The sequence below is a fragment of the Pseudopodoces humilis genome, chromosome 22 (genome assembly GCF_049639895.1).
Source record: "Pseudopodoces humilis isolate 2021_Gansu_Grassland_sample_001 chromosome 22, ASM4963989v1, whole genome shotgun sequence".
Classification (NCBI taxonomy): Eukaryota; Metazoa; Chordata; class Aves; order Passeriformes; family Paridae; genus Pseudopodoces; species Pseudopodoces humilis.
Window position 1 is genome coordinate 7,907,255 of NC_142221.1, and position 15,375 is coordinate 7,922,629.

At 44.5% G+C, this 15,375-nt stretch overlaps 1 protein-coding gene across 2 annotated transcripts in view; it reads right to left on the reverse strand.

Moving 5' to 3' along the window:
• PAPPA (pappalysin 1) overlaps positions 1-15,375 on the reverse strand; it is a 177,239-nt gene that overhangs the window by 100,613 nt on the left and 61,251 nt on the right. For both annotated transcript variants that reach the window (XM_088065841.1, XM_005527194.3), the window contains 2 exons: positions 10,713-10,834; positions 4,735-5,242 (listed from right to left, as the gene is read on the reverse strand). In XM_088065841.1, coding sequence (XP_087921967.1) covers positions 4,735-5,242; positions 10,713-10,834 — 630 coding nt within the window. The remainder of the gene's footprint in view (positions 1-4,734; positions 5,243-10,712; positions 10,835-15,375) is intronic.

Here is a 15,375-nt window from a genome sequence, read left to right on the forward strand (position 1 = left end):
GTGATGTTCATAATTTCCCAGTCTGTTCAGCTCAGCCAGGGTCAGGTAAATTCTTGAGTTCAGGGGCTAAAAGACACACCAATAAGTGGCTGTAAGGAGTTCTTGGTCATTATGAAAAGCTGCTGCTGATTCTCCAGCCTCTCTGCTTGTTCATATTTGTAGGAGCCTTCAGAATAAAGAGTCACTTTCCGTTTGACTCATCCTCTCCTCAGACAAGACACTCTCCATATGCCCCTTCCAAATGGGGACCAGTAACAAATGGTATACGTATTAATAAGGCAAATTTGGAAAGAAATTATTGTGTTGGGTAAAGTAGAGGCCTAAAGCAGGTGAACTGCTAAGGACACACGAGCAATGAAACTCTAAGGACACACAAACAGTGCCACAGGAGCCCTCCAGCCACCTGCCATCCTGAGGGTGGCAATTTCTCTGTCATTCTGCAAGCACTCCAAGAAGACAGAGTGAGATCTCAGTCCACAACCTTGAGGTGTTAAAACAGAGTTAAAACCCAAGAAATGACATGGAGTTTGCAAGTTCAGCACTGAATGGAAGTCCTGATTCTAACAACATATTTAAAAATACTCTACTTGAGCAAGAACTGCTGTTTGCACAGATGATGATCAGTCTCCTCCAACTATTATCAAGCAACAGAAAAGGTTTAGCCATAGAATGTCAGTGTAAAATAGCCAAAATTGAGAAGAAAAATCTATTCCCTGTACAAGAAAATGCAAGCTTCTCTCTCAGTGTTTCTTTTCTGAAGTCTGAATGCAGGATCTCTGTGTCAGCTTGGTACCAAAGCTCTGGTAGGAATGCCTCAGAATAACATATCATAGCACTGCAAACTTTATTCTCAGAGAAGCTCAACTCTGCAAAGCCAAACCTTCTACCAGGGCTTCGTGCTGAGATTCTTTCTCAGGTTATTTTATTCAATGCCTTTGTTTTGTAAAAGCCCTACTGGTTAACACCACAAAGACAACCTGATCTAGTGTTGTCCACCACACTTGGAGGCTTCTTACAAAGACTGGCGGAAAACTTGGGAAAATTTCTAACTCTTTGAAAGTTTTTTCAGTTAATCTGACAACTTCCCAAAACCAACCTCAGTGTCTCTTGGCTTGATCTGCCAGAGGAGAGCACGTAGGTCTTGTAAGAACTCTCAGCTCCTCACTGCTCACAAACTGGGACACTGGGAGTGCCATGGGGAACACAGGCTGCTCACCCCAGACTGCCCTGGTGGGACTGACACCTAACTGTGCCTCTGACACCATCCAGAGAGCTCTGGGCACTGACTGCTCACTGAGCTCTTTAAAAATCAGCAGTGATTACTTTCCAACACAACAACATGAGCATAAAAAAGCTCCAGCAATGGCAAAAAGACACTACCTCAACTGCCATTGTGACCATGTCACACAGCATTTCTAGAGAATAGCCTCTGAGCATGTGCACAACCCACACTTTGGATTAAATTGTGAGCTGAGACTTTGAGACTTGCAGTTGAGGCTCCTTCCTTTATCAGTTGCTGTGGTGTGAAGACTCAGCAGTTCTATGCTGCACCTGGCCTGACCTCTTTTTTCTCCCCACTGATTTATTTAGCTTTCTTCTCTCCTCCTAGGTTCTGACTCTCATTTTGTATCCCAGATACCAGCAATTCTGGCTGATCACACTTAGTGAAATTAAGTGTATCTTGCCTGGTTTTTGTAAGGTCCAAGGATAAGGTCCTGGATAAGGTCCTGTCCCTTAGAAATGAATTTTTATGCCTCAGCTTGAGCCAAGAGTTGAGATTAAAATTCAGCTTGAGAACAGAAGGTCTGGCATTATTTTGCATTTCTTAATAAAATGTTTCCACTGTTCTAGTTATTTAGTCTCCTCTGTGGAGCACCCAGTGCTGACTAGGCAAGGGCTATCCATTAAAGGCTGTCTCTCCTCTCAGCTTAAAAGGAAGTTCCCTCTCTTTGACGGGAAGGAGGTAAGAGAAATTAATTTTTCTTTCAGCATCACCACACCTGGGGAAAGGATCATGCTCACAGATAACAGTGCAAGCAAATATTTTCTTTGGGAGAAAAAGAGAAAGTGAAGATCAAGGTCAGAGGAGGCAAGAGTAAAGATATGTGACTGCCTTCAAAACAGCCTTCCACAGAACATGTGGGGGTGTTGTTTTATTTAATATGGAAAACATGCAACACCAAGGAGGGGCAACTGGCTTGTGGCTCACAGGGAGATAAAGGGGCTGCAAAGTCTGGCTGCACAAATATGCTGAATTCCAGTGGTGCAGAATGAGGTAAACAGGCAGATGTGAACAGAGGAGAGAGACAGCATTTACCTCTACACACATTCATAAGTAGGAGCATGGCCCAGTGCCTCTGTCCCTGAATTCCCTTGTCCTTTCCTTCCTGCTTAGGGAGTGCAAAGACTCTGCCTAGACTTTACACAGGGTTCCAGTGGAAAATTCATATTTTCAGAAAACCTCATACAGAGTTTCAAGGAGTTTATTGTGTCTCAAGGTATGGCCCAGCAGCTGCCTCTGAAACTCCCCCGCCACCAGGGGATATGGATCAGTGCTGGGCCTGGATGATACGATAAAAATTTCATTTCACTTCTCAAATGTTCAAACAAATGCAGAAGTCTTGAATCACACAGAATGGGTTGAGTTGGAAAAGACCTTAAGGCTCATCTTGCTCCAAACCCCCTTGCCATGTTTAGGGACACCTCCCACTGTCCCAGGCTGCTTCAATCCCTGTCCAGCCTGGCCTTGGGCACTTCCAGGGATCCAGAGGCAGCCCCAGCTTCTCTGGGAACATGTGCCAGGGTCTCAGCACCCTCACTGTAAATCAACCAAAACAGTCTCAGAACCACCTTTGAGTGCTTAAGAATCTCCACATCTCCTGACCCAGTGACTAAAACTTAACTTCCCAAGTGTCCTGTCAGAGCTCACTGGCAGGATTTTCCCTGTGGTCCCTGGTAAGACACAGAGAAAGTGAGCCCAGCTAGCCTGCAGGGTTTGGATGGGATTTGGTTGTGAGGTTGGCTGTGCCAGCTTCCAGGAGCATCCATTTCTGTCCACTGATCACAGCTGGAGCCCAGAAACACTAAATTAAATGTTTGATTTTTAGCTGGCTGTGTAACTACCTGAAACATTCAAACAGGGACAGTGCTGTTACCCAATGTGGTTTAATCAATTATCCTCAGGAGAACTGCCATTAATTCCTGGCTACTGATTTAATTCTTAGAGCACTCATCCGCTTGAGCTGGCTGTAAGCTAGAAGTGACCCACAAAACCATAATAAAAGACAAAGAGACAAAATTCAGAATGCAAGTTATGTTTTGGGCTTCTTTTCCTTCACATTGTGTTATGAAGTCAAAACTGGACCTGTTTCTGTGGGAACTTGTGCTAAGGTATGCAAATATTTCAAACCAAACCCAGTCCCATTTTCCAATGAGAGTGGGCTAGGTTTCAGGCAAAGATGCTTTCACAGCAAAATCTTGGGAAAATTCACCACTTTCCACGTTTCCAATATGCCAATATCCATCTCATACTAAGAGCCAGCAACTGTTTGAACAAGGCTACAAACCAAGAAAGCACTTAAGCACATGCTTAACTTTCAGCACATGAGTAATCTTAGTGATGCCCTGGGTTTTGTTTTTAGATTCACTATTGTTAGTTACCTTAAATTTCTAAATCTGTAGGGACAATTTGCATCTTCTGAGATGCATAATTGGGCCATGAAAAGGGGTGGTAGCTGGTGATTACTGAATTGTTAATTAATCATTTTTATTCTATTTAAATATGCTTTAGAAGACCATAATGATGTATGCTTCCTTGATATTAGCGGTACTAATTAGATCATCTTTTCTAAATTAGAGTGCAGTTTTCTTAGCAGGTTTCCTTTTATCTGGTGTTCATTTCTCAAAAGAGCTTCATGTTGCTCCCACAGATGAGTGAATCATTTCCAGGGAATTGTGTTATGTAAAATATGTTTTTCTTCCTGTCAAATGCTTATGGGTAGATCACAGATCTCCTCAAAAATCAGTAAATATTTTGAAGTTGGACTTTCCTCAACAGTAATGTATCCCTTTACTAGATGACTGTAAATGTATCTGTATAACAGAATAACTGTATAACAGTTATTCTACAATCTACAGATTTTTCTACAACAAACCAGAGCATTTGCCATGTTTCCCATTTCAGAGCAATCTCACACCAATGCAACTTGGTTTAGTGACCCATGAAAGCAGAAAATGGAAGTGGGTGAAACACATTTACACACCTGAACATGCAGGAGTATTTCTTTGCACACTTTCTTTAGCAGTTAATCAGTGCTCCAGCACTGAAAGCCCTGGCTCTCTCCTTCTCCGTCAAAACATTACTTTCAAAAGCTTCCCAAGGAAATGATGACCATGTTATTCCAGAGGTGCTCATTTAGGTTCGCTTAAACATTTAATTTATCATGTCTTAGGCAGATTGCATTATCCTTTTTAGTTAAAGAAAGCCTGAATGACACATCTCTGTACAGCCAGCCCAGAAATTTCTCAAAAACTATCCATGAAATCTCAGGCCATCTCATTTGGGTTTAATGCTCCTGGTTTCAGAGTCAACCTATGAGGACATCTAGTTTTGGTAGTTCCTGGCATGTCTGTCTAGTTCAACACCTTAACAATCACTTGCAGTGCTGGACATTAGAAGGATAAGAACAGGGTTTTGTTTTGATCTATCCAGCTCTCTGGAAAGCAGCTACTTACGTGTCAACAAATCTCCTGCTGAGGTTTGAGATGGCCACTGGAGATCCAGACGGGAAAGGGGGGTCCCGGACCACTTTGTACTGGATGGGTTTGCAGCCTGAGCACAGGGTGCTGTGGGGGACAGAGCTCAGCATGGCAGCGTCAATTTCCAGGTGCTCATCCAAGGTGTAGATCTGGATCCCATACACCTCCTCTCCCACTTGTCCCACGTCCAGCTTTATGGTCAGGGGGATGTCACAGAAGACGTTCTGCGGCCCGAGCGAAATGTTCTTCCCGCTGACGGTGAGCAGCTTGATGTCATTCACTGCTCCACTGGAGTCCCAGTCCGGGGAAACAAATGTCACCCAGACCGTGAGGGACTCTGGAGTCAGGGGATAGCGAAATTCCAGCTGCAGGTAGCAGCCCTGGGGCTCAGGGCAGGCTGGGGGAACCGTGTGTTGGTTTACGGCTGAATTGGGACTCCACGTCCTGACACTGGATTTGCAGGGCTGCTCAACATCAGGGTGACCTGGAAAGGAGGAAGGAAGCAAAGAGAGGGCACAGCAGTTAGAGAACATGAGTTTTCACTGGAATCAGTTTAAAAGGCAGACTGGTGGCAGGAGAACATATCTGTCCAGGAAATTATTTACTTCATCAGAACAGGCATGGCCAGCATGGAGAGGAGGAACACCAGGATCTCCTGGCCAGGTGAGAGTCACCCAGTTTAAGTGGCCAGCTGGGCTGGACACCATACTTCACACTGTGTCAGTGCAGCTGGGCCTGCATTTCCTATTTCTAGTGCTTTTCCCTGTGCCAAACAATGGTATTTTCTACCCCTTCCATTTGGTTATTTACCTGATAAACAGAGTCACTTTGCCTCCAGTTTACCTCCTACTTATTTATACCCTTGCCTCTCACTTAAAAATACAATCTTTTTCCCTTCAACAAAGACAAGAAAAGAGCCTTTGTTCCAAGAAGCTGTTGTCCTGCTCAGGGGAAACTCCTGTGGCATTTACAGGCTGATCTAGCATGTTGTGCAAGGCCCCCTTTTTTTGGAGGCACATGGAACACAGGTCTGAGCTGTCTCTTTGCTCTCGTTGTGATGAAACAACAGGCACTTGTGCTTTTACTTTTCTCACCGTTGGCTGTTTCCAGCTACATGGGAGGTAGTACTAAAAAATAATGAAAGCCACAACGCTTGCTGAGTTCCCAAATACTATGGTAACATTACAATTTGGCGTGGAGTCATGGACTGCAAGATCCAGAGGGGTCAGATGGGTGGAACAGTTGGTAACAGAATCCAGTGAGAGCTATAAATTCCCTTTTCCTTCCCAAATAATCACACAAAAAAGGAGGCAAGCATGACAGGGAGAAGGCAAAGCACAGAAAAGAAGATAAAGAAAGGTAATGAGAGGAAAGAAATGCAGAAGGCAGAGGGGGAAAAAAAAGGACAGCACAGCTGTTTGCAACTGAGGAAAAAAGCAAGATAAACTACTGGGCATACATGGACAACCAGGACATCAGTACTAATTTAAAGAGAAAAGGGCAACGTGCGAAGGTTATTCTGATTGTCTGTGATTCAATGAAGTGTTAGAAATGTGCCTCTTTTGTCAAGGATAAACAGCTCAGGGAATTCTCCCGTTCATACCAAATGAACCCAGATGCAGAATAGATTTCCTGGCAGCCTTCCTGCGATTCAACACTATTGTCCTGCAGATGCCCAACTTTTCATGCTTCTCCCTCACCTCCCATATCCCAGAGCCCTTCTCTCCTCCTCACATGGCACAGAGCAGAGGGAATGCCACTAAGATCAGCATCTGGAGAGACCACAGCAGTGACACATTTTGAAGAAAGCCAGAGGTCCATTTAACACGCTCGAGTTTCTCCCCTGGCAAGTGTGCAAGCCCCGTGGACAAACACTGTGAGCAGCAATGCCCCGTTCAGCTCACGTCATCTCACCCTCATTGCCGGCTGGGTGTGCTTGGCTGAGCCCCCTGACGACTTCCTCAGACCCAGAGCAAGCTCCTGAACGCAGCCCTAAGGTCTTTTTTAACTCCAGTATCTCAGAGGGCTTTGGAAAGATGTGTGAATTTTACCACTGCCCTCTCACAGAAAGGAAAATGGAGCTAATGGCTCAGAGCCCAGTACGTCCCCACCTGGGATCCTGCAAATTCACCTCTGTCAGTTCAAGGTCTCGGTAAGACTTAAATTCCAAACAAACCTAAACATTTTGGTAGATCAGTGTGTGATCCCTGGAGATGTGTGAATTGGACCCAGCCTCCAGGGAGCTTAGCAGACAGAGCATTACCCCAAAACAGGTGGCAGACTGTAGCCATTCATAAACTAAAAACCTCAATGAAGTTGAGATAAATAAACTCTTTCTTCAATATTATCCAACACCTAGACCTGGGTAAGAAAGATTCATTTAGTTGTGGAAGAGGATTAAAACCTTATTTCATATAAGTGGATTTCTAGAAATAGGTAAAGACTCTGAAAATTACAAATATTTGTATGTAAAAAGAAACGGTGCAGAAGTTGTTCTTCCTCTCTGCACTCAGGTTCTGAAAATCCTTTGCCTTATGAGACAGATCAGATACAGAACAGCACCTCATGCAACATCACATCTTGCCTAACACAGAGCAGGAATGTGAGGTTTGTGAGGATGTGCCAAACCCCATGTCCTGGCAGGAGAGCAGGGGTGGAGGGTTAGGAGGGTGTCTTCCCCTAAAATGCTGCCCACAGCTCCAGCCTGGAGTGCTGATCCTTCATTGTGCAGTTAAGTGCAGTGCCTGGGATGAATTCCCCAGCACGGGGACATCAGGAGCTCTCAGGATATCACCCCTGCTACAACTGCAGCTCACCTGCCACATTTCTTAGGTGGTCAAGATGAAGGAACCACCCAGTGGGACTCCAGCGTCCACCTGGGACAATTAAGATACAGAAGGAATTGCTCTCGAGGGAAACATTAGGCCCAGGAAAAGGCTGAGCTCTAGAGCAGTACAAAGCGGCAACATTTTTTATAATAATCTCACACTTCTCTCCATCAGCAGTGAGCCAAGCAGGAGGAACTGACTGATACATGCACATATTGCACAGCAAGCAAAGGTACTCACTGGGCTTGAGCCAAAATCACCTTTCTCACATAAAACCCCCCTTTGACAGAGTTATGGAGGTGCTGTAAGGTTTGTTGATCTAGCTGGTGTTGCTGGTGAGAATCCAGGTGGGTTAGAGCTTTCTGGCTCTACGGTGAAGATAAAGAATAAATCAGAGCAGCCCGACCTCTGCCAAGGAACAAACAGCCCCTCGTGCAGGGGCCACAACTGGCTGAGAAAGAACCATAAGATGCCTCAGCCTGGGGGCTGGATGCCACCATGCTCAGGAATAAGCAGGGAATTAGGAAGGACACTGCTCACAGTAGGATTTTGCAATGGGCACAGGTCCCACATAGCCCAGACCACTGCTGGTGCAGCTGCCTGGTGTAGGAGAGCTCAGGAAAATGAGATCAGACCAACCAGAGCTGCTTCAGAGACACATGAGGAGTGTGGTTTTCTGCTCAGGAGCTGGATAGACAGAACCTTTTCCAAAAGTGTCATCTCAGATTTTAAAACAAGTTCATTTTCGCCATGCTTGTGCCTCCTTTTGTCTTCATGACATTCAAGCAGTGGAGATTTACACCCATGAACCCCTGCAGAAAGTGGATTTAAATCTTGATGGCTTGAGTACTCACAGATAGACAATTAAAGAAGCCGGACAATGATCTAACTGCTATTTGTAAACTCAGACCAAGTGCAAAAAGGCAGAGGGCCTGAATATCAGGGAGTGTGGTAGTGGAGACAGAAAATCATGGAGCAACAAACACCGCACACTTGGTGTATCTTCTACCCTAAAGTGACAACAACTCATTAATCCTGAGAACATGATTACCAAACTTCTGTTCCATAGAAATGGCACAAGAGCAACTAAATGAGACAGATAAGGATCAGACTGCACCCTTCATAGTTAAGAACATGCAGGCACACACGGCAAGAAGAGGAAATTAAATGCAAAATGCTGCTGAGTAATAAATCTTAGAGTAGCTTAGTTTCTCTAGGAATGGTGCCTCTGGCAAGACGTGTGAGATCTAGAAGTTTTCAGATCAAAGCTCAGTGGAGAAATTTTGATGGAACTGCATATTTCAATGGAATATGCAGTCCTTTCAAAATAAAAACACTTTGCAAAATTGGGTTTATTTGGCCAAAATTTTATCCTGGAAGAGAAAATGGCAAGAAATTTCTAACACTATTAGAACATTGTGTTTTGACATTTTTGTGAGAAACCTTTTCACTTTTCCACCTTGAAACACTTTCCATTTTGATATTCAAAGCTGCTTTTGCCCTAGATTCTATACTAAAAGGGTATATTTTCAAATGCCATAATCTAACCAAAGTTCATGAGGAATTATATGAGCTAAACAAAACGTTTTGGCCAGCCTCAAAAACTTTTTGTTTTTAATTTTCCTTCATGGAGAATTTCAAAAGTTTCAAGTTTTGTTCCAAATGAAAACAGGTTTCAAAGTCTTGTAATCCTTGGCTAAGTGGAAATTCCACCTCCTACCCTGAACTACTACTGCAAGGGATCCAAACTTTTCTAATGCTGTTTACTGGGTGATCCAGTCACCCTCATGCCAGAGCACTGCTTCCCAGGATGGAGCTTCCACCCAAGGGCCAGCTGTGCTCTGAGCTGCTCCCAGCAGCATTGGATGTCATAAAGTCATGGAATGCTTTGTGTTGGAAGGGACCTTAAAGCTCCACCCCCTGCCAGGGGCAGGGACATCTCCCACTATCCCAGGCTGCTTCAAGCCCCATCCAACCTGGCCTTGGACACTGCCAGGAATGGGGAAGCCACAGCTGCTCTGGGCAACCTGTTCTAAATTTGGGGGGTGATTCAGAGTGAAACACAACCTCTGCTGGGTCCCCACCCTGGGATATGGGTGTGTGGGGCAGAGGACAGTGACCACTGTCCCATCAAGTAGCAGGGGCACAGATCATGGCATGTGCTGACCTTAGGGCAAGGGAGAGCTCCTGGGCAGCAGCCCAAATAATATTCCTTGTAGAATGTAGAATGTAGAATGTTGAATGTTGAATGTAGAATGTAGAACTCCCAGGTGCTTCAGTTGCAGGACAAATAAACCCTTAACATAAGGAGGTATTTGTATAATGAGTTTGCAGCATCCAGGGTTGTCCTTGGGGCTCAGTGAGCTCACCTGTGTGCTCAGGGTGAAGTGTGGGCCTGGAGTGTGCTGCTCCGGAAGGAGCAGCTCCTGAGGGATGCTGAAATAATACTCTGCTCTTTCCAAACCGTGATTTGGGATGACTGACCTTTGCCTGGTACAATCTTAAATATGCTCCACCACATACTGCCAGGGACGTAACGGAAGGGACGCGTGGAGGAGAGTTAATGATGGACATCTAATGGCACTGCACAACCAGCCCTGCAGACCATTCTCCCTCCAACAGGCTCCAAGAGAATGACTTGCAAAACACCCTGGACAAGAAGGCTTGACGTGGTCACCTGCATTCCTACTGCAAAGGGCAACCTCCTTCCAGCCTGGCCTCAGCCCACTGCTGTTCACCACAAGAGAAGGCAGCTCAAATCAGGCCCAAATAAATAACAACTCTTCACTTTTGGAGTAGAGGGAGTAAACAGCTCCCCTGAGGAATTTGTCTGGCAGATGTGAATGGTCAGTATTTCTTGGCACTCTGCTGCTTTGTGAAATTCACGTTCAGCTCCTGGAATTCACTTAATTCATGGGCAAGGGCAGGACTCAGGGGCCAAAACACAGGTATTTGAGCCAGTGGCATTCCTTCAGGGCACCGTGGTCCTCTGCCCACCAGTTCTGTCCACGTTACATGCAGGTATAATCAATCACTCCCAGATTTTCCCACTGCCTTTGTGGCTCTCCCTTTGCTGTGTCCCACCCTCTCTCCCACCACGTGCTTGTCCCCATCCCTGTGACTCACCTTCTGCCTCCCGTGGGCTCCAGTGCCCCGAGGGGTCGCAGGGCATGGGAGAAGAGGCACTGAAGGCATATTGCACCAGGACTCTTCCTTCTGCACACAGATCACATGCTGATCCCACTTCTCTAGGAGGCCAGGAAAACAGGAAAACACACCAACTTAGTAACAGCTGAATGAGCTGCTTATTCAACTATATTAAAAGCAATAAGACTTAGAATTCAGGTCCACTTAACCCTCTTTTCTCAAGGCACTGACAAAAGTGTTTTCTGATGCTGACCTTCTGTAGATTTAAGTCAAGAGCCTGTGCAAAAAGCATTTTTGAGCCCTCCATCCAACACAAAATTACAGCAACCTGGGAAATCACATTCACCTGTTTTATTTTTTTTTCCCTGCACTGGACCAAACCATGACAAAAGAAAACACACGTTGCTTTGGGGTTAGAGCAGAGAAATTTGCCTCAGGAGTTTTCAGATCTATTTCTGCTCTCACCATGGATTTATTTATTGCTTGAACTTGTAGTATCTTTAGGATTGTCTTACCATCAAGATTGGCTGAGCAGGGAAACCCAGTTAAACACCAATTCACAAATAATGAATTGGTTTGGGTTGGAAAGGATTGAAAAGCTCATCTCATCCCACCCCTGCCATGGCCGGGACACCTCCCACCATCCCAGGCTGCTCCGAGCCCTGTCCAGCCTGGCCTTGGGCACTGCCAGGGATCCAGGGGCAGCCACAGCTGCTCTGGGCACCCTGTGCCAATGCTTGCCCACCCTCACAGGGAACAATTCCTTCCTAATCTAAAACTAACCTCAATTTAAATAGTTTTGCTAATACATTTCCAAGATCAGGGTTTAAGCTGATGTAGACTGGAGTAGCTCTAACATCCTCCATAAGGTTAAGCTGATTTGTATCAGCTGAAGATGCAATTCACACAGTTCACCCCTGTGTTCCTTGGGGTCACAAATTTGGAACCCTGTATGACCCAAAGTACATGGTTATTTACCCCAGTAAGCTGCTTACTATTCAGAATTAATTGTTCTGCTTTAAGGAACACTTTCTACTACAATGGAAAGTTAAAAATTAATTATCCTAATGATCAAATGCACCTAGGAAAGGACAGAAGTTTTAGGCAAACAATTTGTGTGTAACACAGTGTACTCTCTACGCTACTCTAGTAAGAACAGCTTGAGTCAATTATTAAATAATTTATAACAACTATTATAATCAGCTATGCAAATTTTAACCATTGTAACCACCACTGCATGATTTATTTCAGCACTACTTTGAAGAGAGGACTGTGATCCTCAGGCAGAGGCTGTTTGTGATCCTCGGTGGCTGAGCCACCGTGACAGAGACAGTAACTGGCTGAAGTTGTGCAGTGCAGGAAGGGATGCATCTGCTGGAAACACCTGAAAAACACAACATGGCAATGGGGTGGAATACAGGAGAGGGAGGCAAAGGTGGCCTCCTCTTCCATTCATGGTCTGTAACACTGGTAATGAAAAAATGTGGGCATGTTATGAGTAACTTCTCTCCCTGTCTCACTTCACCCACCTGCACCACTGGCATGATGCTGCCTCCCTAGTTCATTTCTCAGCTGCCTATTTAGCAGAGGTTTAGGTGTCTGACTCAGCTTGCCTGAATAATACGTGCAAACACAAAATTAAAAAAAGAAAATCAAGAAACCTGAATAAATGGACCTGAGAAATCAAAATGTAGAATTATTGTTGTGCAGCTGTCCTTCAGACACTTCCATGAACAGTCAGGATGGAAGTCTCTGCAATAATAATCTTTCAGTTTCTCTACAAAGAGACTCCTGCATTAGCACTTGGTCCTGGATGAGGAGAGGGGTCTGGAAGCCAAGTTTCCACAATTAGGACTGCTTTTTACTCAAATTAGCAGCTATACAATTTCATCACAGGATGCCATGGTGGAAAAAAACCGTAGGCTTATGGACAAACATTTCCTTTTACCAGTGAGGACTTGGAGGTAAGAGAGAAATCACAAGGAGCATCATGTGGGAAAGGCTATGAGCAAACTTTCTCTTTTTACTTTTCCAGTTTGGGAGCCAAACTCAACCCTGATGTAACTCCACTGGCTGAAAGGACTTACACAGGGGATGACTCCTGGGTTAAAGTTTTTGGTCTCCAGACTTTTGCACACAAATCCTATAAAGAGCCATGAATGTCAAACCTAATTATGGAGTTGCATTTACAGGTTTATGAAAACCTAAGCCAGGTCCTTATACCTTATGAAGCCATGGACAACAAGGAAAGGAATGAGCATAAATTGGTTCAAAACCACAATTAATTAGGAATGATAGCCATATCTGCCACCTTATACATGGTGGCACATGACTGCCCAAAGTGCAGGGTAATGGAAAATCTAGATTTCTCTGTTTTCTAATAAGCCAAGTACTGGGGAAATTCCAGCTCATGAAGTTCAGAGCACAGGAGGAATTCATTCCTACAGCATGATATTTCAGTGAAGTGGGTTCAAAATCTAAAGATTACTAGTGAAAAACAGACCATTTCCTTCAGGGCCAGCACCAGTTCAGTAGGCAACTCAAAACCACTAAAAATCTGTCATTCCTTTGGGTAAAGAGTGCCTGTTTACAGACTAAATTTGAGCTGTTCTACTTGAAATTCAGGGTTGGTCTTCTCCCTTCTAAGGCGCTGAAACCTTCCAGCAAGGTTTAACAGAGTGATTATCAGCCCAGCCATCTCTGGGACACCACACTGACCAAAATATTTGCTTGCTAAGAATGAGATAGAATCAGATTCATGGAAATTAATGCTGTCACCTCAATGAAAACTTGGAGAAGCAGATGCATTCAAAGATTTCTGCCCAAATTTGCTGCAGAGCCCCATGACAATAAATGTTCACATCTGCCCACGCATCTCAGACAGGAGGTGCATGAATGGATGCTCAGAGACAGAAGATGAACACATTCAATGGATGCAGTCAGGAAATGAAGAGACTTCTCTTTTTCTTGCTTGTTTTCACTTGTTTCATTTGCTTTATTGTTATTTTATTATTATATGTTATTGTGGGTGCATACAACATTTTTTCATGCTTTTTTGAAAGGGAGGATGGAGAGCGGGAAAGATTCCAATCCTGTGGGCAGGAGCTACAAGAAAAAATGCTGGTTCTTGATATATTTGATTATTAGAGATGTCTGGGAGCTCAATCAGCTGCTGGAGCTTAGGGTCAAAGCATCTTGACAAATTTGCATGCAGGTAAGTGTCTCCCTAGAGTGAGAGAGCAAACACCAATTGAAGACTCTGGAGAGGCCAGGAGGGTCTGTCAGGGAGAAGAATTTACTGCTGTGCACAACTCTTGTGTCTACTTTGGACAAACTGTGAGAACACAGGAGAGTCAGCCCCAAATTTACAGGAACTAGGAGTTAACATTGGTCTCTGTCCCTAAATCCACGTTAGTAATCACGTAATTTGAAGACCCTATGAGGAAATCATCTAATGCACCTATGACAGAATTGCATCTAAGCAGGGAACAGACACACAGTCTTTACTTCCATGCCTCATCTCCCTTCAACCTGTCAGGACCTCCCACAGATCCAGCCAGCCCATTGCTATGTTTTTAAACAGAAGGCTAAATTTTCCCTCCCTGACTTTCATTAAGCAGAGGTCACTGCCTGTGCACAGCTCTGGAGAATAAAAGAGACATAAAAGGAACTTGAGTTACGCTGAGCACGCCCACAGCAGCATTGTAATTGGGATCAGGAGTGAGCTCTGGGAGTGAAATTCCTCCTCTTCCCCGCTTCCAGCGCTCTGAGCAGGGAAGCTGGACCCAGTTTTCCAGGACCCAGAGTGGAGGTGAGCTGCAGGACCACACCTGATGTGCTCCTGGTACTGGAGCCCCCCGAGCCCCAGCGGTGTTGACGTCAGGTCTTCATTAACAACTGTTTTGCGCTGGAGATCTGCTTCTATAGGGCCACAACACTTGCTAGTGTAGCCAGAGCCATTCATCCTCTTTTACACTGTCAAAACAGCAAGGAAGGGGCCTCTGTGCATTAGAAACCAGGCCCAAGGCACTCAGCAGCTGAGTATCAGTCTTCTGTTTTTTACATGAATAGTCCCATTGAAGTGAATGAGTTTATTCATTCAAGTGAGGCAAGTAAAATTTGGGCCAATGGTGTGCACTTTGTGTAAAAATATCTGCAAAGATTTACAGTATTCCCACACACAGATAAGATTATACTTGGCCAATTTTACCTCCTACTTGTCTTGCACAGTGACCCAATTTCACAAATTGATACAGGCATGAGTCTCTGACCGAGCAGCGCTGGACACGGAGGTTCTGGAAGTTCAGCACGTGGGCTTTTCCAGGATTAGTCACTAGAATAATACTATCATCCTTGTTTTGATTAGCAGATCAAAAATTTGGGCATGTTTTAGACAGGATCATTTATATGTTTCAGTGACATTTTTAAATGGTCACGGCAACATTTCTGTATCCGTTAGCAGTGGGAATCTCATTTTAACAAGAAATTGGACTCAAAGTATTTGAGGCTGTCTCTTTAAATCTCTTCAGTAATACTGAGCACACAGATTTGAAAACCCTAAGGACTTTTTTTTTCCTGGAAAATCACTCTTTATTTAACATATGATAACTCTGTTATGAAATTTTAGATTTAGCAGGCTATC